Source organism: Chionomys nivalis, chromosome 24 (genome assembly GCF_950005125.1).
Source record: "Chionomys nivalis chromosome 24, mChiNiv1.1, whole genome shotgun sequence".
NCBI lineage: Eukaryota > Metazoa > Chordata > Mammalia > Rodentia > Cricetidae > Chionomys > Chionomys nivalis.
In genome coordinates, this window is record NC_080109.1 from 19,707,813 (window position 1) to 19,731,257 (window position 23,445).

The 23,445-nt window shown below is 42.7% G+C and overlaps 1 protein-coding gene across 1 annotated transcript; it reads left to right on the forward strand.

Moving 5' to 3' along the window:
- Positions 1–242: 242 nt before the first annotated feature.
- Ankub1 (ankyrin repeat and ubiquitin domain containing 1) lies at positions 243–22,984 on the forward strand. The gene is made up of 6 exons (XM_057757228.1): positions 243–332; positions 1,994–2,137; positions 11,925–12,141; positions 17,398–17,512; positions 19,026–19,958; positions 22,035–22,984. The coding sequence occupies exons 1-6, from the start codon at positions 243–245 to the stop codon at positions 22,162–22,164; spliced, it is 1,629 nt and encodes a 542-aa protein (XP_057613211.1). The 3' UTR covers positions 22,165–22,984.
- Positions 22,985–23,445: the final 461 nt, after the last annotated feature.

Sequence of the window (23,445 nt, forward strand, 5' to 3'; positions counted from 1 at the left end):
GCAGTTGGGACCGTCTTCTGAGAGAAACATTTCCTCCTACAGAGCCACTCACTGTCTGTGTCGTCCCGTACTGGGATATGGCGAGTGTGTCTCTTTGCATTCTTTCCATCGTCATGGAGAACAGACAGTGACAGCTGCCTCTGGCCATCAATTTCTGAGAACTGGAAATTTTTCCAGCTATCTCTGAAAACAAGATTTTTGTTTTGTTTCGTTTGTCCCACTTTTGAGAAGTTAAATGCATGATGAGGATTTTTGTGGCTTTTGAAGGATCTTTTGAGGCGTTTGATGTTTCTGCACACGAATCTGTGGAAGCCATCAAGCAGATGGTAAAGGTATGTATTTAGTCAGGGGTCACTAAAATGGGTTGGAGTTTCATTATGCCTTACAGTTTAAAATGTGCAGGATAGAGACCCTATCGGATCCATTTCTAGCACAAGGAACAAGGAGGTTTAGGAAAATATCCCTATTTGTTTGCATACTATATTGATAAGAATCTGGTACATTTGGAGATCTTAGATAAGAAAACACACTGAGTCAGTAAACTCTGGGATTGGAGGAGTTGTCAAGTTTCACTTCACTTTACTAAGTTCATGGGTTGTGCCTGGACCAGATAGTTTATTGCAATTGTTCATAAAAGTAGAAAGTGCAACACTAGCTTTAATACATGCAAGAAGAGTGCCAGCTGTCTGACAAATAAACACCTTGTTCGGGGAGCAAGCAGATATGAGAAACCAAAGGATTCAGGAGATAGAGAAGACAGTGAACTTATGGGCTTCTGTTTTCTTTTGTATTCAGAGGAAGCTGAGGTGCAGAGAGGGCATTCTACCCACAGCAACACTGCCAGAATAAGAGACAGTCATGAAAAGTTTAATTTAGAGGTGGTCATTCTCATTCATTAAGGAGTATTTCTTTTTTTTTTTTTCAAATATTTATTTATTATGTATACAATATTCTGTCTGTATACCTGAAGGCCAGAAGAGGGCGCCAGACCTCTTTACAGATGGTTGTGAGCCACCATGTGGTTGCTGGGAATTGAACTCAGGACCTTTGGAAGAGCAGGCAATGCTCTTAACCACTGAGCCATCTCTCCAGCCCTAAGGAGTATTTCTTTTGTGCTTTGCTTTGTTTTACAAAATGGGGCCTCACTGTGTACCTCTGACTGTAGACCAAGCTGACCTCAAACTCAGAGTGCCTGCCTCTGCCTACTGAGTGCTGGGAATAAAGATGTGTGCCACCACAGCCAGCTATATTGAGTATGATTGCTAATAGTGGGGAGATTATTGCAGTCTGGATCTAGTACAGGAGATAGTATCCACTATGCATCATGGATCTGTTGGGAGTTTGATAAAGCAGATTAACTCCCTCTCAGAATGTTGTTAAATGCATAAAACACATAATATAAAAAGATACCACAGAAGGCATGGTGCTGCGTGCTTATAATCCTAGCACTCTGGATGCTAGGATCTCAAATTCACTTAGAGTTAACAAAAACAAAGCAGTAGCAACTGGAGAGATGGTTCAGTGGTGAAGAGCAATGGCGGTTTTGTCAGAGGACCTGAGTTCAATTCCCAGGACTCACATGGCAACTCACTATCATCTGTAATTCCAGTTCCAGGCGCTCCAGTGCCCTCTTCTAGCATTTCTGGGCTCCAGGCACACATGTGGTACACAGATATACATGCGAGCAAAGCACTCACACACATAAAATAAAAAATTTAAAATGAAGGTTCAGGTTTTTTTTTTCCCCCAACTAAAATCTTATTTATAAGCTTTGGGGGAGCAATAGGGTCCAAGTCAAGAGCCCTATCCAATCTTCCTTCCATTTCTTCTAAAATAATCATAACACCATTGGGAAGGGAGGGAAGGAGAAGGGAGAGAAGGAGGGAGGGAGGGAAAGAGGGAAAGATGAAAGGAAGGGGGGAGGGGAGCACTGTATTCTTGGTCTGCTAATAAAGAGACGGGCTGTTTTCATAAGCGGTTGTTGCCCTTTAAGGATTATTTCCACATTCCTCTTTCTGAAGACCAACAAGGCAGGTGGTATTTAGAGCTGATGTACGCCGGAGCTGCCCTAAGGAACAACTGGAGGCTGTCAGATGTTGGGATATCTTTCTGCGCAACTCTCAAATGCTTCGTTAAGGTATGATAGAATAACGTTTGCTCGAGATGTCTCTCACGTTTTGAGATAAGTTGTGGATGGCTCAACTAAGTAGTTTCACAATGTAGAAAAAGCTTTGCATAGGCTGGTGTGGCTGATGCATACCTATACTCCCAGTGCTTCTGAGGCAGAGGCAGGAGGATCATCATTGAGGGTAGTTTGGGCTATATAACAAGATCCTACCAAAAAGAATAAAATAAATATTGCTTTCTTTTTTACCCATTTTTTAAAGTTTTTTTTTTTTAGAATTTAGATTTATTTACTTTATCCTATGTGTTTGAGTGCACAGATGGTGCTTGAGGAGGCCCGAAAAGGCTGTTGGATACCCTGATGTTAGAGCTACAGGTGATTGTAAGCCACTGGATATGGGTTCTGGGAACCAAACTCAGGCCATCTGTAAGAGCAGTACCTTCTATTGACCCCTGTGCCATCTTTCCAGCTCCTCAAGATTTACTTTTATGTATGTGTATGTATCACATGAGGCCAGGTGCCATGGGAGGCCAGAGCCACTGGATTGCCCCAGAGATAGAGTTATGGACAGTTGTGAGCTGCCAGGCATGAGTTCTGAGAACCAAACTTAAGTTCTCTGCAGGAATGGTACTCACTCTTAACACTGACCCATCTCCCCAGCCCTTCTTGTCTTACATTCTCCTCTTTTCCATTGGTACTCATGGTCTTCTGCATGCTTCATGCCTGCTAAGGGTAGTAAGATATGGACACAGCATTCCCTCTGTCCCGTCTGTTCCGTCTCTCTTTCTCACCTCATCCCTTTGCCATCTGCCTCATCACACCATACAGGACTCATCGTAAATCAGAGTCTAATGGATGGCTCTAGTATGTCTGTACAGTAAGACAGATGAGGTCACTTCCCTGGTCATAAGAATTGGGGACAGCGGCATGACAAAGAGAAATTTCTCAGTAACAGGAAGAATGTGCTGGCTAGTTTTATGACAACTTGACATTAGCTAGAATTATCTGGAAAGAGGAAGCCTCAATTAAGGAAACATCCCTACCAGACTAGGCTGTGGGCAAGCCTGTGGGACATGTTCTTGATTGACGATTGATGAGGGATCCATCCCACAGGGGGTGGTGCCACACACGGGCTGAACAGTGTTCTTCCATAGCCACTGCATCAGCTCCTGCCTCCAGGTTCCTGCCCTGCTTCAGTTCCTGCCCTGACGTCCTTCAGTGGTGGACTGAGATGTGAAAGGATAAGCTGAAACAAACTCTTTCCACCCCAAGTTGTTCTTGGCCACTGTGTTTCATCACAGTAGAAACCCTAGGACAGTGTCTATATCCAAGTACAAAGCAGCCTTCAGAACTAGGCGTATGTGCAGGAGAAATGTATTTCCCATTTGTAGGGTGCCCTTAATTCATGGCACATAACTGGGGATCCTGGGCTCAGCTTTCATTAAGAACTTTATAGAATCCTAGCTCTAAAATATACAAAACCATGTACTTTGGGATTTCCTGGGCTCAATATCTCTAATTTGAAATTAGTTTTTAGTGGGGCAAGTGACCCAATTAAGAGCTGTTGTTTATGCGGGGTAGAAATAGTATCTTACACTCATTTCCAACCCCTGAAAGCATGAGTTCTCATCCCCTTAAAATGTGACACTTATCTTTTCCTACTTAGCAGTAAAAATTTTTATGATGCTCAAAATTAATTTTTTTTTTTGGTTTTTTTTTTTCTTTTTTTTTTGGGGGGGTTTTTTGAGACAGGGTTTCTCTGTAGCTTTGGAGCCTGTCCTGGAACTAGCTCTTGTAAACCAGGCTGGCCTTGAACTCACAGAGATCCACCTGTCTCTGTCTCCCGAGTGCTGGGATTAAAGACATGTGCCACCACTGCCCGGCTCAAAATTAATTCTTAATATGCTTACACAATTAACTAAGATGTTTTAAAAGATATTCTTCTTTATTAAGTACTAAAGACATGTCACAAAATGCTAAAGATTGTATTACTCCATTTATATAATTTTGATGTTTCCTGAGCATTTATTATTTACATATTCCTTATATTTTAAAGAGTGTTTAACTACCAAAAAATGAAATTAAGATGACTGTGAAGTCTCCAATTTTCTCTCTCTAATACCCAGAAAATACTTTTAAAGCAAACCAAATTATATTTCTTTTCTTTTCTTTCTCTGACAGGGTCTTGCTATGTATCCCAGGCTGGCCTCAGACTTTTGAGTCAAGATGTTAGGGTTACGAGCGTGTGCTGCTAGAGCCCTCTTCTCCTCATGACTTCATGTGGGTTCCTATACCATGTTCAGGCACTGCACAGCTACACAGATCGCCTCCCTACAATCTCCGTGCGCTGCCTAGTGATGATAAGAGTCCAGATTTTTATTTATTTATTGTTGCATGTGTGTAGGCATTTTTCCAGAGTGTATTTCTGTGTATCACATGTGTGCCAGGTGCCTTTGGAGGTCAGAAGAGGCTGTCAGAGCCCATGGAACTAGATTTAGAGATGGTTTTGAACTTCTGTTTGGGTAATGAAACTCAAAATTCAAACATGGGTCCCCTGGAAGACCAGCCAGTGCTCTGAACCACCAAGCCCTCTCTAGCCCCAAGTTTTGGGCTTTTTGTTTTGTTTTGTTATGCTTTTTTTTCTTTTCTTTTAACTGTTTGCTAGCTTAGACTCAGTTCAATTCTAACATTTGAACTGGCAAGGGGGATTTAATAGCTGGACATATAGAATGTATTAAGAGTGTTTTTATTTAACTAAGGACTGCCTTGGTCTTTATTATTAAGAACTTAAATTTCATCTATTTTCAACTAGTGAATATATGTCCATGGTTCTCAATTCAAAAGCTACAAAAGGGCCGGGCCGTGGTGGCACATGCCTTTAATCCCAGCACTTGGGAGGCAGAGGCAGGTGAATCTCTGTTGATGTGGGAGTGATTTCTTTCTAATCTGTTGCTTTCATTGGTTAATTAATAAAGAAACTGCCTAGGCCCATTTGATAGGCCAACCCTTAGGTAGGTGGAGTAAACAGAACAGAATGCTGGGAGAAAGAAGCAGATTCAGTGAGTCGCCATGATTCTCCCACCGGACACAGACGCAGGTTAAGATCTCCCTGGTAAGCCACCTTGTGGGGCTACACAGAATATCAGAAATGGGTTAGATCAATATGTAAGAGCTAGCCAATAAGAGGTTAAAACTAATGGGTCAAGCAGTGTTCAAAAGAATACAGTTTCCGTGTCTCCGTGTAATTATTTCGGGGCATAAGCTAGCTGGTGGCCAGGAGCCGGGCGGCAGGAATGTGGCCCGCAGCTCCTTCAACAGAGGTTAGATCAATATGTAAGAGCTAGCCAATAAGAAGTTAAAACTAGGACTGGAGAGATGGCTCAGAGGTTAAGAGCATTGCCTGCTCTTCCAAAGGTCCTGAGTTCAATTCCCAGCAACCACATGGTGGCTCACAACCATCTGTAATGGGGTCTGGTGCCCTCTTCTGGCCTGCAGACATACACACAGACATAATATTGTATACATAATAAATAAATAAATATTAAAAAAAAGTTAAAACTAATGGGCCAGGCAGTGTTTAGAAGAATACAGTTTCCGTGTAATTATTTCGGGTATAAAGCTAGCCATGCAGGTGGCCAGGTGCCAGGAACTTAGCCCGCCACTCCTATTTCAACACTCTGTGAGTTCGAGACCAACCTGGTCTACAAGAGCTAGTTCCAGGACAGGCTCCAAAGCCACAGAGAAACCCTGTCTCGAAAAACAAAACAAAACAAAACAAACAAACAAACAAAAAACCTACAAAAGAAAATATATAGTAAAGTCTCCCAGCTCTGGCTCTAGCTTCCATCCCTAAGAGCAGTCTATATTGTCAGTTATGCTGACAAAAACATTTCACAAGTACTGCCAATACATCAACACCCATGCAAATGCTGCAAGCTCTACACTGAACTCTAATATTTTTATGGGTTCAAAATTACAATGCAAGGAATAGACTAATGGTGGCAAATAGTTTATTGGAGAGAGTTGAGACAGAACGTGGTTATGATTAGCATGCTGATCAATACAGGGTTTCATTAGAAATTCTCACATTTTGTGGGCATTTTACTGATTTTCTTCTTCATTCTGTCCATTGGAGTTACACCTACAGTTCATTATCAAAACTTTAAGAAGGAATATAGTGTGTCTTTAATCTAAAGAAGAAAGAATTGCATAAATGTCAGTTCCTGTTTCAGTTAGATGATTAAATAGGCTATTCCTGAAATCCACAGTGTTTACTATATGGATATAAAAGCTGCCAAAAATGTACTTACAATAATAAAAAAAATCTCCATTGAAAAAGATTCCAACATACATTTGATCTAAGGCAACCAAAGACTGCTTTCCAAACATGTTATTACTTTACTACATAACTAAATATATACAAATTCAAGTAAAGTCCTTGTTCTGTAACATTGAATTATAGTGCTATGTGTAAGTCAGTTCTGAGAATCCAGGAGAGCTAAAGCCTTTAACTTACTTTAGCATAAGCTATGAATGTGATAAAAGCCAGAAACTCTAGCTGAGTTCAAAAGTTTATCAAGTCAGCAATTCTTCTTTTTAAACATGTACCCATAGACATATGTCATAAAACAAAATCAATGTAGTTGCTTTTTATTGTGCTTATATTTTTGTGTAGGTTATGAAAAATTGCTTGTGTGATAAGATCTTAGGCAAATATTTAGCTGATCTACTGTTAAATACATTTTAAAATAGTCTATTTCCCACTATTCCTGTAGACATAGTCTTGAAGGGCCAAGTATAAAAGATAATACGATCACTGTCCACGCTTCAGTGCAGGGCTCTGTGATGCTCTCAGGACCCGATTCCCTCCCTCTGCATAGCATTCCCATCCCTCTCTAACCTTGAGGCAATGTTAGATTTTTCTCATTCTCCGACACCATACTTATAAAAGCAGTAGAAAAAGACCACAGATAACTTAAATGGAAAAAGACATATCCAATGCTACCAGGTAGAGGACAATCTCTTGAGAAAGAATAGAAAGTGAGGATCTGAAGTCACATAGCCAGAAATGGCATCTAAACAGGACCAGAGAGCTTGTTCTGAGATGCCAACCCTAGATTCAAACTTTTTTTTTATTTTTGAATATTTTCATACACACACACATATATGGGAGGGGTTGAAGAAAAGAAGACATCAGACCCCTGTTGCTACAGTTCTAGGTGGTTGAGAGCTGCCATGTGGGTGTTGGGAACCAATCTCAGGTTCTCTGCAAGCTCTCAACAGCTGAGTGTATCTGTACGGCCATTGCTTAGGTCTTAGGCACTAGGTATGCTGGCAGCCTTGTGACCAGGACAGGGATGCATCAGAATTGCTATCACTAGGACAATCCCAATGTCTGCTGTTTCCTTTTTTTAACAAAATGCAATAAGATAAAACAAAACGCATCATGTTAAAATTGGACAAAAACAAGTCCATCGTAAATTAAAAGAGAAGGCACAAGAATCAGAGATCCCTTTCATTTACCCACTCAGGAGTCCCATAAAAATACCAAACTGAAAGCTATAGTCAAAGGACCTGGTGAAGACCCATGCAGGCCCAGTGATTCTGAGTCAGTCTCTGAGTTGGTATGAGCTTTACGCAGACGTTTTAGAGGGCCTTGTTATTCTTGTGTTCTCTGTCATCTCTGTCTCTCCCACTCCTCTGTATCCCTTCTGCAGGGCTCCCTGAGCTCTGAGGGGAGGGATTTGATGGTGACATCTCATTTAGAGATGTGTGTTCCAAGGTCTCCCCTTCCCTAGCTTGCATAAAGTCTGCCTGTAGATCTCTGTAATTATTTCCATCTGCTGCAAGAGAAAGCATCTCTAACGATGGTTGAATAAGGCACTGATCTATGAGTATTGCAGAATATCATTAGGAATCATTTTATTGTTACTTTTTTCTTTTTAGGACAGAAGTATTTTGTAGTCAGACCTTTCATCAGTAATGCTGCTGGCTCTCCAATAATGACATGGAGACTTATTATTAATTATAAAAACTGGCCAATAGCTTAGGCTTGTTTCTAACCAGCTCTTACAACTTAAATGAACCCATTTCTATTAATTTACCTTTTGCCTCATGGCTTTATTACTTTTACTCTGTACTGTCCATGTTGCTTTCCTGCATCCCCCATCTCTGACGGGCTACTCTCTGCATCTCTTCCCTTCTTCCTCCCAGCATCCTCTCTGCCCTGAAAATCCTGCCTGGCTATTGGTCATTCAACTTTTTATTAAACCAATCTGAGTGACAACTCTTCACAGTATACAGAGAGATTGTCGCACAACAGTATTTGGCTTTATCCTAGATTTCTGAGCTATCTAGACTCTGGTTCTTGGCCACCCAAGCAGTGTCAAGTTCTTTCTCATAGAGTGGACCTTAAGTCAAATCAGACATCACTTGGCTACTCCCACAAGGTTTGTGGGTTTATGCCACCATGACCTAGCATATTTTGCAGGCAGAGCAGATTGTAGATCAAAGGTTTTGTGGTTTTTTTTACTCTTCCCTTTTGGTAGCCCATAGAATACCTTTCTGTGTCATGGACATGGGGCCATAACAAAGTTACAGAACTGAGTTAGCTCCGTTTCCATGCACTCCTTTTCCTGGACAGCTGCTGTACAAAAGGAGAAGTTCATTTGATTTCTCAAGTGGGATTCACCCCATTTAAAAAAACTAGATATTACTTCCCCTTTTGTTCAGTCTGGAACAGGTAGGGTATATTTCTGTTAATTGGTGTCTGCAAATTTTTGAGGCAAAGTTTTAGCAGAATTCAGATTTACGTCAACCTCAATTTGCACTGTCCTTTTTAATAAAAACTTTTCCTTCTCATTATTTTCAGTGGATTTGCATCTACTTTTTGAAACAAAAAGAGAATTATGCTCTTGAAATAGGCTACATTTATTTGTACTGAAGAGTAGACTATTTTGAGTTTGTCCTCTAACATGGTATATTTGTTTGCTTGTGTTTTTATTTCCAAAGGGAAAATTTTAATCTTACATGTGCCCAACTATGAGTTATTTATGGTGCTGTTTCTCTAACAGCATCTGACGTACTTGGATATAACTAAACAACCTGTCTTAATTCAGAATGTTTGGGGAGTAATATCACGTACGAATGCAGAGAGATGCCTTCTTTCACGGGCACCCTATCTCTTTTTAAAAAGTTGCTTATTTATGTATTTTTGTATATGCACTTGCTATAATGTGCATGAGGAGGTCAGAAGACAGCTTGAGGGAGCTGTTTTCTCCTCCCATCTCTGGTATCGAACTAGGTCATCAAAATTGGTGGTAAGTGTTATTACCCTACATGGCCATCCTGTTGGTCCATAGATGTCTTATCTTACAGAGGGATGCCTTATTTTATGATGCTTTCTAGTGTAGCATTTCATTAGCGAGTTGCCATTAATTGACACCTGTGGACTCTGACTGCAGGAGGCAAGAGGGTAGGTAATTCCATTCAAGTCGCAGGTGTTCAGACTTTGAGAGTCTGTTCCTAGGTAGTTTATTTTAGGCGTATTTAAGCACAGCACAATTTAGTGAAATTTTTCTGGTAGTAAATAACTCAATCCCATGTGCACAATAAAGCTGAAGACATACCACATCAAAACTCTTGGTAAAATTCATAATGATATCTCCCATAAAGATGGGTTCTCTAGATTGACTCCACGTGACACCGTCCAGAAAGATAGGTTCTGTAGATTGGCAAGTTTGTAAGGATCTGGGGAGATTCAGTGTGGTCTCAGCCACACAGATAGCACAAAGGTCACCAGGCTATCAAGCACATTTGATCACAGCCTTTTGGGTGGAAAATAGGGTTTTTTTTTTGTTGTTGTTGTTGTTGTTGTTGTTAGTTTTGATTTTGTTTTTGCTTTTGTTCGATTGCTTGCTCACTTTGTTTTGTTTCCTTATGTAGGGGTGTGTAGTAGGGATGTAAGGAGGATATGGGGGGATCGGAGGTGCATGATGTGAAACTCCCAAAGAGTCAATAAAGAAGTTATAAACAAACAAGCAGACTTTAAGATGTTTCTGGAGACCTAAGAATCCAGCTTCATAGACAGCATTTTTTCCCTGTCACTTCTGATTTCCATCTAAAGCTGCCAGCTATTTTTTTCAGCTCACCTTCATTAGGACTTGCTCCAGAATTACCTAGTTGTATGTACAGACTAGAGACCTTTTTCTTTACAATTATAGGATAATATATATTCTGACATGCTTTTAATCACACGTATCTAACATGATATGTAGTGGTTTGCTGTTGAGCTCAACCTAGCTAATTGTTAAGATCAACTTAAGCCTCTACATTCTGCTTGTGTGTTATCTGTTTATTTGTTTTTCATTTGTTGTTTGTTTGTGTTTATTGATAAAGATAAATGAGAGAGCTAAAGAGAAATCAGGAGGCTCTAAATAAATAAGAGACCACTGTTGTATAAATTATAATTTTCCTTTCTCTACTACCTTCCAAAAATGTATGTATATATGTGTCTATACACACACAGATACACACACACACGTGGGTGCCAACAGAGACCAAAGGAGGGCATCAAAGCCCCAGAACTGGATTGACAGGCAGTTGTGACCTGCCTGGCGTGCTGATGTGGGTGCTGGGAATTGAACTTGGGTCCTCTCGAAAAGCAGTAAGTGCTCTTAACCACTGAGCCATCTTTCCAGTCCCTCTCCACTGCCTTTCAATTACCTTTTTACAGTAATTTCTGCCTGTCTATAAATATTTCAGAGATAAGTTTGGCAGACACCCACCTGAAGGAGCCAAAGGGTGGCAGAAGCATCCTGGAGTGAGATTTTTACAACCTACACTCAGAACACCCAGCACACTGGCCACAGGCGGCATCTCAGCTTGTTGGCCTGGCTTCGTGTGTAACAGAAGAGAGACTGAATTGGCTCTACTAATTTAAGTCTCTGAAACGGGTCCTCCATCAAAACATTGGAAACACGTGTTTCATGAGTAGCATCATTCCTCCAAGAATTTTTATGAAATGTTTATATGATTATATTATGGCAATGCTGTTTATTGATTATATTTATGGCAATGCTATCTGGGAAGGGGGGGGGGAGTGAACATCCTATAAGCTTGTAGCAGGAACAGGCTCCAGGAGGAACCGGAAAAGAATTTAGCTTTGACTTGGTTTCTGTCCTCTGAGACAGTTATATAGAAAACTTTCCATGTGGATGAGGCTGGTCTTGAACTCCTGATCTTCCTGCCTCTACCTCCCAAAGTCCTATGACTACATGCAAGATGTGGTAAGTGGCTGGATTGCCTGAAGGGTGCAGGAAAGACCTGGAAGCCAGGTATTCGCTTCAAGGAAGTTTCCACGATGGAGATATTCTGAGGCAGTGTCATGCACTTGCATGTGCCCAGCTAACAGCAGCCACTGCAGAAAAATGTCACAGTCCTGCGGCCACCGAAGAGGAAGTAAAACCAGTTTCACTTCTCTAGACTGGAGGAAGGTATTCGTCTTCCCCGCCCCTTCCCCGGCTTGCTCAGGGCTAACATTCCCCCAAACTTTCCATTTTCTCTTTGGATGTCTCAGTTCTACTTTCCTATTGGTCTCTAAAATAAAAGGAACAAACAAACAAAGATTGCTAGTCCACAGCCTCTCTGCCTTAAACACAGCGTAGTATGCACACACACACTTGCACACACACACACACACACACACACACACACACGTCATGAGAGGCAGAGGTGCTCAGACTCCAGTGTCCCTAACACAAGCTTCAGACAGTGAGTGTCCCCTCTCCTCTCCCCGCAGAAAGAAGACAAGCCTACCCTGTATGTGTTTAATGCTGTGACCCAGGAGATGATGCCAATGATGGAGAGTGTGTCTATTCTGGATAAAAAGGTGTCCGACCTGAGAAGGCTGGTAACTTTGAGGTGTGGCTTCCCCGTGAGTGTCTACTGTCTGCGGACACCAGAGGGACTGGAGATGTATGATTGCAACGCCCTCAGGGACTACTGCACTGATATCGGTACTGCCCACCATGTTTCACGTCAGCCACTTTGCAACCAAAGTTCTCTGATACCAGATTTTACAGTTTTTCAGGAGAAAATGGAAAGCAGCTTTTTATATGCAGACTGTCTTTTAGTTACCCTAAAATAGTTAATGCCTTGTGTGGTTTAACAATAAGAAGTATAAAAAGACATACATGGAGTGCTTTTAGGGCCAGGAGGCCAAGGAGTTATTCCTATAATCTTTTTATACTTGTTATCAAGATTTAAAATCACGAATTAAATCACAACAAATGGAGCTGTTGCAAATTGAAACCTCAGTAGGCACACTGCTCAGGTGTAAATTATCAATACTTTGTTCTTTCATCTGGGTCTATAGAGTAAGAAACAAAGATCTCAGAGCTCTGCTTATTCCTATATTTAATTTAAAAATGTGTGTGTGTGTGTGTGTGTGTGTGTGTAGAATATGTGTAGATGGGTTTTTCATTAGAACCGCCAGCTGCTCCCAAATGACCACACAGAGACTTGGTATTAATTATAAATGCTCCACTGACAGCTTAGGCTTGTTCTTAGCTAGCTCTTATACCTTACACTAACCCATTTCTATTAATCCATGTGCTGCCGCAAGACTCTTTACCCCGTCTACACCCTTCCCATCCTGCTCGCTCTGTCTCTCATGGCGTTTCACGGTGTCTCCTCCTGACCCTGGCACTCGGCCCCTCTTCTCGCCAGCGTTTCTCTCTGCCCCCAAAGGTCCTGCCTTGCCATCGGCAAGGGAGCAACACATCTTCACAGTGTACAGACGGATCATTCCACAGCAAACACATGTATGTGTACATGTGTACAGGTACCTTTGGAGGCCAGTGAAGGAGTCAGGTCCCCCGGAGCTGGACTTGCATGTGGTTATGAGCCGCTTACTGTAAGTGCTGGGAACTGAACTCCAGGTCCTCTGAAAGAGCAGCATCATGCTCTTAGCTGCTGAGCCGTCTCTCCAGCTTTCTTCTGCTAATTCTTAAAGCAGTATTTTGCTAATATCCTCGGGGTGGAAGGACAAAACTCAAGTGATAACATTTTCATCTTCTAAGTGTATTTCAAGCACAGATGAGCTTAGGTTTCCTTTTGCTTTACTGCACGTGGCAGAACTCGCTTTGCATGATCTCATCTTTAACTGTTGCCAGTTTTGTTAGAACAAGCTTCTCAAGAGCAGTGCTGCGCAAGATGAAAAGCTGCACTAGTGGACTGGAATCCACCGACAGAAAGATCACAGCCTCTCCTTCAATACGATAGAGTCAGGCCACATCTTCTTGGCCAAACATCAACGAGAAAATGAACTAGATCTACCTTTCGTAGACTAGAAAGTGACTCAGACCTTGTCGAAAGGTGACTGGGGCCGGGCAGTGGTGGCGCACGCCTTTAATCCCAGCACTCGGGAGGCAGAGGCAGGCGGATCTCTGTGAGTTCGAGACCAGCCTGGTCTACAAGAGCTAGTTCCAGGACAGGCTCCAAAACCACAGAGAAACCCTGTCTCGAAAAACCAAAAAAAAAAAAAAAAAAAGAAAGGTGACTGGGTACTTACTGAAGACCCATCCGCCCCCAGTGGGAGTGTGCTAAAATATTTGCTGCGAGACTTTGAGTTCCCTTAACAAACACACAGGGCTCTGTATGCGTGCATGAGCTAAATAGTTTTGCTTTTTGTCACTGCTAAATCTACACTGACTGATATTTCCCCAGGCTCTTCTTTCGCTTAGCAATCTGTTTCCATTTCGTTTGGAGCTGAGCATCGAAAACTTTGATATCCAATTATTGTCTCCATTTTTGATCAGAGAAAGTGAAGATGTTGGATAATCTCATGCTTTAATTAAAGATCAAAAGAGGAAACAAAACTCGAATGATTTCTGGAGAACGTTCATTCACTTGCATACTTCTTGGATTATGACATTTTAAAGCTGGGAAGAATTTAAAAATTACTTCATCCAAACCCACCTTTCACAGATTAAAAAAAAAAAAAAGCAAAGTTTCTGAATGGTTCATTTATGGTATGTAGAAAAGAACCCCTTAAAATAAATATTTGAAGGGATAAGATTGGGGTGGGGGTGAGAGAGAGGATTTCAGATACAAAATCGAGAGCCCAGGAACCGTTTAGGTAGATCTCCTGGCTACCTGGAGAACACAGGGCATTGGAGGAAAGGCTCAAAAAGAAAGTATGGGGTTGGGGTAACTCTGATCTGCTTCTTACCGTTCCTAAGGGGTCACCAGCATTCCCTAGGAAGCCGCCCTCCTCGCTTTACCTAGAGGAATGCTGAACAGCATTCTCACCCTTGCTGCTATCTGAAAGCGAACTATGAATCACTCTCCCAAAGGAGTGGACAATAACATTTTGGAAATGCAATCAAGTCCAGGTAGAAAAACCAAAGGTTGAAGTTCCTCAATGAGTCAGCATACATACCTACTCCGAAAGCTGCCTCTGCCCGCCGGGCAGTTACAGTAAAGGAGAAAAAATGAGCCATGGCCGCATCCTCAATTATAATCCAACAAACCAGAGCAGTACAGGCTGATGGGATCACAAGGTGTTGTTCAGGAGAATGTGGCCTGGAGCATGTGAGATTCAGAACTGTAAATGGTCTGAGAGGAGGAATGGAAGGCATTCTAGGCTTCCAGGCCAGGAGAAAATAATCAAGCTATAGGTTTGTGAACATGCTAATCCCTAGGAGAGGCTGAAAATAAGAGACTATAAACCGAGAGGATTTCCCTGACAACACGGGGAAGCTCAGCTAAATGAGCCAACCATGGTGGTACGTGCTTATTAATTCTAGCACTTAGGAAGCAAAGACAGGAGGATCACCACAAATCCAAGGTCACGCTGGTCTGTGTGGCAAGTGTCAAGCTGACCAGAGCTACAGAGAGAGAGTGACTGCCTCCACCTCCAAGTGGAAAAAAAAAACTAAATGGGGAGTCGGGGACATGGCTCAGTTGACAAAGTGCTTGCCTTGCAAACTGGAGGACCCAGGTTTGAGCTCCACTACCCACAGAGAAGCCAAGGTGCAATGGAGCATGCCTATAGCCCCAGCTTTAGTGGGCACAGACAGAAGCTGTGTGGAGTTTGCTGGCCAGTTTGTCTGGTTGAATTGCTGATCCTGTCTCTAAAAATAAGGTAGATGCCAGGTGGTGGTGGCTCACACCTTTAATCCCAGCATTAGGGAGTCAGAGGCAGGTGGATCTCTGTGAGCTCGAGACTAGCCTAGCCTGGTCTATAAGAGCTAGTTCCAGGACAGGCTCCAAAGCTTCAGAGAAGCCCTGTCTGAACAAAAAAGTTGAAAGTAAATTTTAAAAGACCCTAGTATGGGCGGGGGGGGGGGGCTGGAGATATGACTCAACATTTAAGAGTACCTAGGTTCAAATCCTAGCACCTCCAGGGCAGCTAACAACTGTCTTTAACTCCAAAATCTGACACCTTCAACAGACATGCAGGTGTAGGCATTTTTTTCTGGTCTGCCTGCCAGCTCCCACATAACCACATGGAGACTTCTTACTAATTATGAAAGCTTGACCGATAGCTTAGGCTTGTTTCTAACTATCTCTTCTAACTTAAAGTAACCCGTTTCTATTAGTTTACTTTCTGCCATGTGGCCTTATTACCTTTACTCTGCCCATGATGCTTTCCTGCTTCCTCTGTGTCTGGCTGGCAACTCCTCGGGATTCCATCCTTCTTCTTCCCAGCATTCTCTCTGTCCCCAAAGTCCTACCTAGCTATTGGCCATTTAGTTTTTTTATTAAATCAATGACAGTGAAATATTGTCCCACAGTGTAAAGGAATATTCCACATCATGCAGGCAAAACACCAACGCACATAAAATTTCTAAAAATAACATACATAATAAATAAAGACCCTCAACAATGACTTCTAGGCTCCACGCATATGCACCTGCACATGCACACTGTTTAAGGAATTTTGGCTTGAGATTAAGGACAGAACTTCCAACATTCTGAAATGGCACTAAACATCCTTCGGCATCTGTGCTATATAGTTATGTGAAGCCACACTCTCGGCGGTGACAATTAGAAAGTTAAAATATCAGTTAGTTCTGAAAAATATTGAAGATATTTTATATCTCAGCCAAGAGTTAATTCCTTTTAAAAAAAAATATTTATCAGTCGGGTGATGGTGGCGCATGCCTTTAACCCCAGTGCTTGGGAGGCAGAGGCAGGCAGATCTCTGCGTTCAAGGGCAGCCTGGTCTACAGAGCAAGTTCCAAGACAGCCAGGACTACACAGAGAAATCATGTCTTGAGAAACAAACAACAACAAAACATAACTTACATGTGTGTGTGTGTGTGTGTCCACAAAGGTCAGAAGAGGTTGTCAGTACTTGATCAGATCCCTTGAAGCTGGAGTTACAGGCCATTACGAGCCACCATATAGGTGCTGGGAACCAAATTCAGGTCCTTTGTAAGGGTCAAAAGTGTTCTTAACCACTGAGCCATCTCTCTAGCCCCAAGATTTAATATCTTCTGTCAAAGTAAACAAGTATATCCATCTCACCAGTGTGCAATTTTTCTTTAGTCTTTTATAAATGATAAAATTATATATATATATATCAAAGAATGTTTTCAATTAAAATATTTTAAACATTTATTTTAAACTCTGTGTGTGTCTGTGTGTCACGTGTCTGTCTGTGTGTCTGTTTGGAGGGGGATGGTTACATGCACATGAGTGCTGATGCACAAGGAAGGGTCAGAACCCCTGGATCTAGAATTACAAGTGGTTGTGAGCCACTTCATATCCCAGATCCCCTGCAAGAGCAATATGCACTCTACCACTGAGTCATCTTTCCAGTCTCAGATATTTTTTAAACATTTATTTATTTATTTAGTGCCAAAATACATGTGGAGGTCAGAGACTAACTTGGGGGAGTCAGTTCTTTCCTTCCACCATGTGGGTCCCGGGATCAGACTGAGGGAGGCAGGCTTGGCATCCAGCACCTTTACTCACTGAGTCATCTCGTTGGCTCCCAAAATAAATCCTTTATGATGGATTATAAGTAAATGCCTGGTGTGTATACACATTTGATAAACCTGTTCACCCAAACCGAGTGTGTTAAAGAGCTTTCCCCGGTCAATAGAGGCCTGAAGGAAAATGGCATCCATCCCTGCCTCCCGACTTCAAGGCTTCATTTCACTAAGCTCTCGCTGTGTTTGGAGAAAGCAATCATTAAAGCTTAATCCATTGCTGAGCCACAGTGACAGACTGGACCGTAAATCATCTCTCTCAATCCACAGGCAGAACACTTCGTTTGGATGTCTGGGATGGATGGAAGGAATTTCTCATGGGATGTCTTCTCGGGCAAAAGCCTAAAGTCCAGCGATTCTTATCAAAAGAAGGACCAGTACTCAAGTACGAGAACCAAAGCAGGTGTTAGATGGATTTAAGTCCCTTTGTTCTAAGCCTCCATTCAACCTTGACCCTGACATTAAGATATGACTGCAACTGGTTTCTTCATTGGATGCCAGGGTTGAACAACAGATATTGTCCTCAAATCATAAGCTGGTATTCAATTTCAAAGTCTGGTTGTATTAGAGTTTAGAAATGACAAGAGTCAGGCTTTTCCTTTAGAAGCCTTATTAAGAACTGATTTGGTTACCTGCCACTGTCTCTAGTCAGCCCTTAACATACAGTGACCATCAGGACAGCTCACACAGGGTACCAAGCTGCACTCTCTCTCGTGCCTCTGACATGAATCTCATTCTGCATGAATGAAAGAGTTTAGTGAGATCAGAATAAAAAGCTGTCCTCTCGCTGGATCAATAGTTCCCTCTTTTGCTTTCCGTGAAGGGTGATGTGTGTCTGGGACTGTTGACCAAGGCTGGCTTGGAGAAGCTGGTGGCTATTTTACTGCGTTACTACAGCCAGCAGCTTCCCAAAGTTGAATTAACTGTTAGTGGGCAGGTGTTTTAGAACAGTGCCCTCTTGTGGGTGATTTGAACATGTTTTACCAAATGCAGACACCGCTAGGCGCTCTAAGGGCTCCATAAAATGACAGCCAGGAATTAGTTCTTGCAACCAACCGTGAAATAGTCTTAACTTTCCCATCAGCTTCTGTTGCGATCCTGTTTCATATTCTAAATGCAAAGAAATACCTGGGTCACTTTTCATACTGTGTTAGTGAGCATACTGCCTGTGACCAAGCACTGTACTGCGTTTATGTTTTATCCTTCATATGTGCAATAATTTCATGGTAGACATGCTTCATGTGAGGAAACTGAGATTTCAAAGATGTATGTTTGACTTATCTTTCAAGTTTGGGCAAGATATTGGGAGTGGCGGGGGTGGTAAGGTACAAGGCTATAGCTCATGTATGGTAGCACATGCCCACAGCACCAACTGTCAAGAAGATAGGGAGAATCAGGAGTTCAAGGCCAGCTTTAACTACCTAGTGGCTCCAAGACCAGTGTGGTCTATGGGAGACCCTGTCTCACAAGACCTAAACTGATTGTGTGTGTGTGTGTGTGTGTGTGTGTGTGTGAATGTGTGTGTGTGTGTGGTGTTGTACATTCTGGGCATGCATGCGCACGTGTGTGAGCTCATGCATGAAAGTCAGAGGCAGATGTCAGGTGTCTCGCTCTATCACTTTCTAGCGTGTTCTTTTGAGACAAGGTCTCTCTCCGGTGCAGGCCAGCGGGCAGCAAGTCCTAGCAATTGTACCTCTGCCCTCACAGCGCCGAGTTACGGGTTCACCAGGAAGTTTTACCCACGGTACCCAACATCCCAACCCCTCTAAACTATGCTCACAGTTAAATGAGTAAACATAAATAAAATATCATTATAAATGAGCATCGTAAGGAATATTGATTGCTGTCTGTTTGCTGACTTACTAACCCTTTCTGCCAAACTTGTTGCACTCATTCAGGTACCAGAAAAGGGTAGCCCTGTACATCGCTGCCTTTCACGGACACACTGAACTCACTGAATGGGCTCTGAAGCAGGGCGCGCAGCCACACGAGGCGGTTGGTGTTCACCCTTATCGAGCCTGGTGCCACGAAGCCCTTCACGCGGACGTCTCTGACTGCCCTATTCACGCAGCTGCAGAAGCCGGCCAACTGCTAATTCTGAAGGCCTTTGTCAACTGCGATGTCCTGTGCCTTGAATGTAAAAATGCAGCCGGGCGAACGCCCCTGGCCATTGCAGCGAAACGCCAGCATGAAGCCTGTGTATTATATTTACTGAATAAAATGTGGTCCACAGTTTCTTTTCTAAAACTTTCAGTTCCGATGAGGATTTATATTAAAATAAAAGAGTGGATTCTCAGAGCTCAGAGTCATAGGGGCCAGAAAAGCCAGCTTGGCAGAGCAAGAATCTCTGGGGCAAAAGTTGGAGACACCGTGGTGGTGGATGGGTTTACTAAGCCAAAAATGACTTCCAAGAGCTGGCACAAGGCTGGAGACAAGAACTGGCAAAGCACTCGGAGTAAACTACAACTTTGCAAGCAACAATCAAGCAGGAAACCCGTCGATTCTTTACTAAGTTCACAAAGGGACACCGGAAAACAAATCACACTCCCATCCTTAGTAAAAACAAATACGTCCTCAGAACCACAACGTCATCAACAAGAAAGCCAGCAAAATAAAACTGCCCCAAATGGGAGAAAAGAAAAGTACATAAGAAATGCCTATCTCCCCCAGATCCCGCTTCCCCCAGTCTCCAGAGTGGATTATCCCCACCGAATGCTCCACTGCGCTCCGCCCGGTGCCAAGCGTTTGCTAAGATCCTTCTGCGCATCTTTCTCAGAGCACAGTGGAAGGACTCCGAGAGAGAACGCCATCTACTGCTTAGCTGTGGCAAGGTAATGTTTACTCTTTAAACAAGCAAGGGCATGTTTGCTAAGGCAGGTCTGGGACAGGGAAATGTTCGCGAAGCCCTACTGCAGCATTCTGAGTAACACAAGTTGTTTTAACGCTTACTTATTTACTTAGCATCAAGGACTTTGTCTCGCAGAGTCTGGTGACACTTGCCTCTCTCTAATCCCAGCACTTGAGAGACAGGGACTAAAAGGATCTCATTTCATCCTCAAATCTGTGGAAAAACTCAACTGGTGCTATCAGCCAGTCCTTGAGCTCCCAGGAAGGGACACGGGACAAAGAAACTGAAATAGGGGAGGCTGTCATCAAAACTGCCCCAAAGACTGAATAGCCATTAAAGTAGAAGGGACAAAAAAGAATAAATTGAAAACAAATAAGGAGGCTTATGGGACAGGATTCACAGGAGAGAGATCTGTCCTAGGTAGAACGGTAGCATTGGCATTGACGTTTAAGGGGATAGACTATCACAGTTGGAGGACACAGAAGTGTATCAAGAGGGCTTTCAGGAACATTCACATCCATAACTGAAAATAAAACCTTCCCATTAAATCATTTCTGATTCAGCTGGGTGCCTGGGTTAGAGAAGTGCAGACACATGACTGTGGTTTTTTTTTTTTTCTTTTTTCTTTTTTCTTTCTTGCTCAGCATCATGAGAAGGCAATTTAAAACAGGACTTCGTCGGTTTGCTTTCCTTTCCATACTGGTTTGGTTTGGTTTCCTCCTAACTTGCTGCCACCTAGTTGGGAGAGTAATTTAGGCTGTAAAATTCAAAATTTAGAACCCAATTTTATGAGAATTTTTAAAAAATTAAGAATTAAAAAACTAGTCAGCAGATCTTATGTGGTCACACATGTCTATGATCGTAGCCTCTTTCTGACAGAGTCCAGTTAAAAGACTTCACTTTCTATGTTTTCTTTGCATCTGCTCTAACGTAGAGACACTAGTTCAGCAGAAAGACATTATGTTGATCAATTTTGTGAACATCAAGGCAGATTCTGTTTCCACTTGTGTAGAAGTGTTTTGAAAAAAATGACAGCAAGTCCTTCCAGAGACAACCATTATTCTTACTCAAGAGTTATTCTGTTCTTTACTTCCTCCACCTGGTTGTTTTGCTCAACATATTTGTAGTGGTCTATCCTGTCCCTTTTAGAGACAAGCCCCACCCACTCCCTCCTCCATCCACCTCCGAGGCAAGCAGGTCTTCCTCTTCCAGTCTGAGCCCTTCCCCTTCCAGCTCTCTCCCTTTTCCCTACTTCCCCCTTTTCCTCCTCTCTGTTCTCTCTCTCTCTCTCTCTCTCTCTCTCTCTCTCTCTCTCTCTCTCTCTCTCTCTCTCCTCTTCCTCCTTCCCTCTCCCCTTTCCCCTTCCCTGAATAAATATCCAACCTCACTCTGAATGGCTTGCCTATCCATCTCGATCTCTCATCCACCACATGGCTCCCTGTTAGAAAAACTAACAACTCGGAGTGACTGTTTCTAGGTTTAAGAGTTAATTCTATGGCCAGTATCGATGGGTTAACCCAGTTAGAGGGTTCAGAAAGACATAACCACTGAGATAAAGCAAGAAGTAAGCCCAACACACACACAAAAAAATGTTGTTATAACCCAGAAAATTCCCCACAAACTTGTGTGGTTTTCAGTTTCTAGTGGCAGTTTGTAAAGTTCTAGCACTTTTTAGAGAGAATATCCTTCCTGCCTCATTGTAAGACCTTGGCTTTAGAAAGACCCATAGTTTATATTTCCCCCCATGCCTATGTGACAAGCGAACTAAGCAGCAATGAAATCACCGTCAGCCAAGCGGTGGTGTATGCCTTTAATCCCAGCACTCAGGAGGCAGAGGCAGGCGGATCTCTGTGAGTTCGAGGCCAGCCTGGTCTACAAGAGCTAGTTCCAGGACAGGCTCCAAAGCTACAGAGAAACCCTGTCTTGAAAATACAAACAAACAAACAAACAAAAAGATTAAAAAAATAAAATAATAAAATCACCTTCAATATTCAGCAATGGGCAGGGAAGAGGTTGTGAATTGTGTCTTTTTATTTTTTGTTCTTTGTTTTTCTTGTAGCGCCTTTAAGGAGAAGCGATGGCTCCAACAATTAGAAATAGCAAAGGTCCTGGCCAAAAAGAGCATTTCTAACCTGACTGTCCAAGGAGGTCCAGAAAAGTGTGAAAACCTTCCAGAAATTTTGCTTTGAAAAGTCACATAAGCCCTGGATTGGAGCATGATATGGTCAAATAGAGTCTCCATTTCTAACGTCAACATATCAAACTACAATTCTAGTGCTACATGGCTTCAGCCGGGTGTTGAATGCTTTACAGCAAGCTTTCTTAGACACTGTACTATTCAACGTTCTCTAGAGGAGCAGAACCCAAAATGACTATGTATTGGAAGGGTTTATGAGGTTGGCTCACAGATGTTTGGATGGTCCAACAGCAGCTCCCTTCACACTGATGAAACTGGTGCCTGCTTGATCCAGGAGGATGGACAGTTCCACCGTTCCAACCTGGTGCCAAGGCGGGAAGGATGCCTGGTCTTCATATCAGCAGCCAGAATAAAATGGATTTTTCTGTCAGGGAAGAAAGGCAGCAGCAACAACAACAGGGGAAATTGAGGCACAAGGGCAAGCAGGCAAGAAGCAAAGCTTTCCCCTGGGACACCTTACTTGTGACTGTTGTGGTGTTTTGAATAAGAATGCCTCCCCCCACAGGCTCATATATTTGAATCCTTAGGTTTTTGGTTTTTTGTTTTTTTTGAGGAAGTAGTTCACTGGAGATGTGTTTTGATGTTTCAGAAGCCCATGCTAGGCCCCATCTCTCTGCCTGTGGATCAGCTGCTACTCCAGCACCTGTCTGCAGGCTACCATGCTCCCCACCATGATGATAACAGACTAAACCTCTGAAACTGTAAGCCAGCCCCAATTAAATGTTTTCTTTCATAAGAGTCACCTTGGTCATGTGTCTCTTCACAGCCATAGAGCAGAGACTGAGACAGCTGCTATTAGAAGATGCCATGTGATGTGGATCTACCCACTTTCGAATAACCGAAACAAAACCCTCATACACATCAGGGGTTCACCTCTATCCAGATAACCCCCTCACCCTCTTTCTCAGGGGCTAGTTTTTGTCCAGATAACCCCTCACCTACATTCGCAAGGGCTAGCCTTTTTCCAGATAACTCCTCACAACCTGTTATCTCGTAGTCTTATCTCGCTGTCAGTTCCGGACCCCGTCAAGTGGATGCCCCAGGTTAGCCATCAGGAATACAGATGTCCAAATGGCATTTAAACCCTTAGTGGACAATGCTTTAAAGGGCGGTACTGTTCTGATATCAAATTTTCAGTACCCCCCTCCCAGCCCAGTCTCATAAAGAACTCACAGGAAAGCAAACAAACAAAAGCTGACACCAGAAGATGCCTGGGGGGCTGGGAAACTAAGGAGGATACAGGAATGGAGCTATAATCTTTACTGTATTTTTT

What these genes read in the sequence shown, in the direction of transcription:
- Ankub1 (XM_057757228.1), top strand. Translation starts at nt 243, where the DNA reads ATGAGGATTTTTGTGGCTTTTGAAGGATCTTTTGAGGCGTTTGATGTT. An exon ending in CCATCAAGCAGATGGTAAAG is followed by an intron (nt 333 to 1,993) that starts GTATGTATTTAG and finishes TTGCCCTTTAAG; the next exon opens with GATTATTTCCACATTCCTCT. An exon ending in CTCTCAAATGCTTCGTTAAG is followed by an intron (nt 2,138 to 11,924) that starts GTATGATAGAAT and finishes CTCTCCCCGCAG; the next exon opens with AAAGAAGACAAGCCTACCCT.